The 2,249-nt window shown below is 52.6% G+C and overlaps 1 protein-coding gene across 1 annotated transcript; it reads left to right on the plus strand.

Moving 5' to 3' along the window:
- The first annotated feature begins 753 nt into the window (after positions 1 to 753).
- Positions 754 to 2,225, plus strand: PTSG_01205 (40S ribosomal protein S13). Its single transcript, XM_004997120.1, has 3 exons — positions 754 to 926; positions 1,308 to 1,392; positions 1,906 to 2,225. The coding sequence occupies exons 1-3, from the start codon at positions 759 to 761 to the stop codon at positions 2,208 to 2,210; spliced, it is 558 nt and encodes a 185-aa protein (XP_004997177.1). The 5' UTR covers positions 754 to 758; the 3' UTR covers positions 2,211 to 2,225.
- The last annotated feature ends 24 nt before the right edge of the window (positions 2,226 to 2,249 follow it).

Below are 2,249 nucleotides of genomic sequence, written 5' to 3' on the forward strand. Positions count from 1 at the left end.
ACAGAATCTCGGATGAGAGCGAATGCTTTGTGGACGTGGCGTATCCGTCCTGCGAGGACCTCAACGCGTACCTCATCAGCAGCTTCTTTGACTGATCGTGCATGTGCTGCCCTTGTTGCACTGCAGCTCTTCTTCTCGCTGTTTCCATCTGTTGGTGATTGAGTCATCACACACACACACACACACAAACATACACACACACAAACATACACACACACACTCTCTCTCTGACACTGTTCTGACTCTTTGCCCTTTCTTCCATCTCCTCTCTGTCCCCACCCCCCTCCTTCCCCTTCTTCTTCTTCTTCTTCTTCTCCTGTCCCTTCTTGCTGTCCTTTCCTTTGGTGCTTTCTGTAATGGACTATCTATTCGGTCTTTCCATTTATTGACTGACAGACTGATTGATTGATTTATCTGATTTGAGTGCCATTCCTGCCTGCATGCGTGCATGCCCTTTTTTGCCCCCTGTATGTAACATGATGTGACATGACATGATGATGCTTCCCCTTTGCTCTCCCTGCTTGCTTCTCTGTTTTATCTTTCTTTCTTTCTCTCTCTCTTGCCTGTCCATCCTGCTCTCTGCCTTTCTTTTGCCCATGCCTGGTTTTATGCCGTGTGCATGTGTGTGCATGTGTGTGCATGTGTGTGCTCGCAATGCGCACCCTGTCACATGTCACACATCACACAGCCACAATCCCGTCCAATCCAATCCAACAGTACCCAACACCATAAACCAACACCGACGACAATTTGTGAACATGTTCCATCACCTTTCCCCTTTACTGTACCTTTTTCCTCTCGTCTTCGTCGTCCTCCTCGTGCTTCTCTCTGTGAACAAGCCAAGACAACCAACCATGGGTCGCATGCACGCACCTGGCAAGGGTATCTCCCGCTCTTCCCGCCCCTTTGTCCGCACAGCCCCCTCCGTACGTTTCTTCAAGACCAGACTCCCACTGCTCCTGTGAACATGACATGCTGTCCGATATTCTCGGTGGTGATTTGTTGTCACATCACGTTGTACTCGTCACCGTCGTGCTCGTTTGTGCTTGTGGTGGTTTGGTGGTTTGTGGTGATGGTTTGTGGTGCTCTTCCATCCACATCATATCGCTTCCTCTGTTTCCATTCTTGCCTTCCACCAAGCCTTGCCTTCTCTTCCTCTCCTCCCTTCCCTTCTCCCACTACATTTTACTTTCCTATTCACACTCACTCACTCATTCTTCTCACCCACGCACTCACTCTTCTCGCTCGCTCACGCACTCACTCACTCACACCAACTGACACCGCTCCTGCCGTTGCCCACACAACAGTGGCTGAAGAACCTGTACTCTGCTGACGATGTCAAGGAGAGCATTGTGAAGCTTGCGCGCAAGGGTCACACCCCCTCCAAGATTGGTAATGACGCCGTGCCTTTGGGCTTGAGTTTCTCGGGTTGATCATGCAGCACCAATACCATGTGCATGCTGTTGGACATTGTCCTCAGCTGGGTGGCGGTGCTGTTGATCTGTACATGCCTGGCTCTTGCCGACCTCCTGGCCTGTCATGGCCGTTGGTGTGCGTGCCTGCATAGCAGCACCGCATCAAACGTGAGGCTCTTTCTCTTTCTCTTTGAGGGCCTTTTGTTGTCGTTGTTGTTGTTGTTGTTTAATGTAAGTTATTGTTGTTGTTGTTGTCGTCGTCGTCGTTGTTGTTGTTGTGTCTTGTTGTGTCTGTGTGTTTGCACCTAACATGCTTGCTGTGTGCTGTGGGATGGCTGAACATGATGCTGAACACTGGCGCTCGCCACACCACATCTCCTCCCCCCATCTCTCCTCTTTCCATTTTCTTCCCCTCTCTTCCTCCTCTTCTCTCCTCCCCCGCCCCCTTGCCTAACCTTCACAACCCCCCCCCAATCTGTTTTGTTTCCAGGTGTGATTCTTCGTGATAGCCGTGGCATCTCGTCCACCAAGGCCATCACCGGCACCAAGGTGCTCCGCATCCTCAAGGCCGCCGGCCTTGCCCCCGAGATCCCGGAGGACCTGTACTGCCTCATCAAGAAGGCCGTCGCCATGCGCAAGCACCTGCAGGAGAACCGCAACGACAAGGACTGCAAGTTCCGCCTCATTCTCGTTGAGAGCCGTATCCACCGCCTCAGCCGCTACTACCGCACCAAGGGCGTCGTTGCCCCCAACTTCAAGTACGAGAGCGCCACCGCCAGCGCCCTCGTCGCGTAAACGCACCCATCTCCCTTGCGCGTGACAGCATGATGTGCG

Source organism: Salpingoeca rosetta (assembly GCF_000188695.1).
Source record: "Salpingoeca rosetta unplaced genomic scaffold supercont1.4, whole genome shotgun sequence".
Lineage (NCBI taxonomy): Eukaryota > Choanoflagellata > Craspedida > Salpingoecidae > Salpingoeca > Salpingoeca rosetta.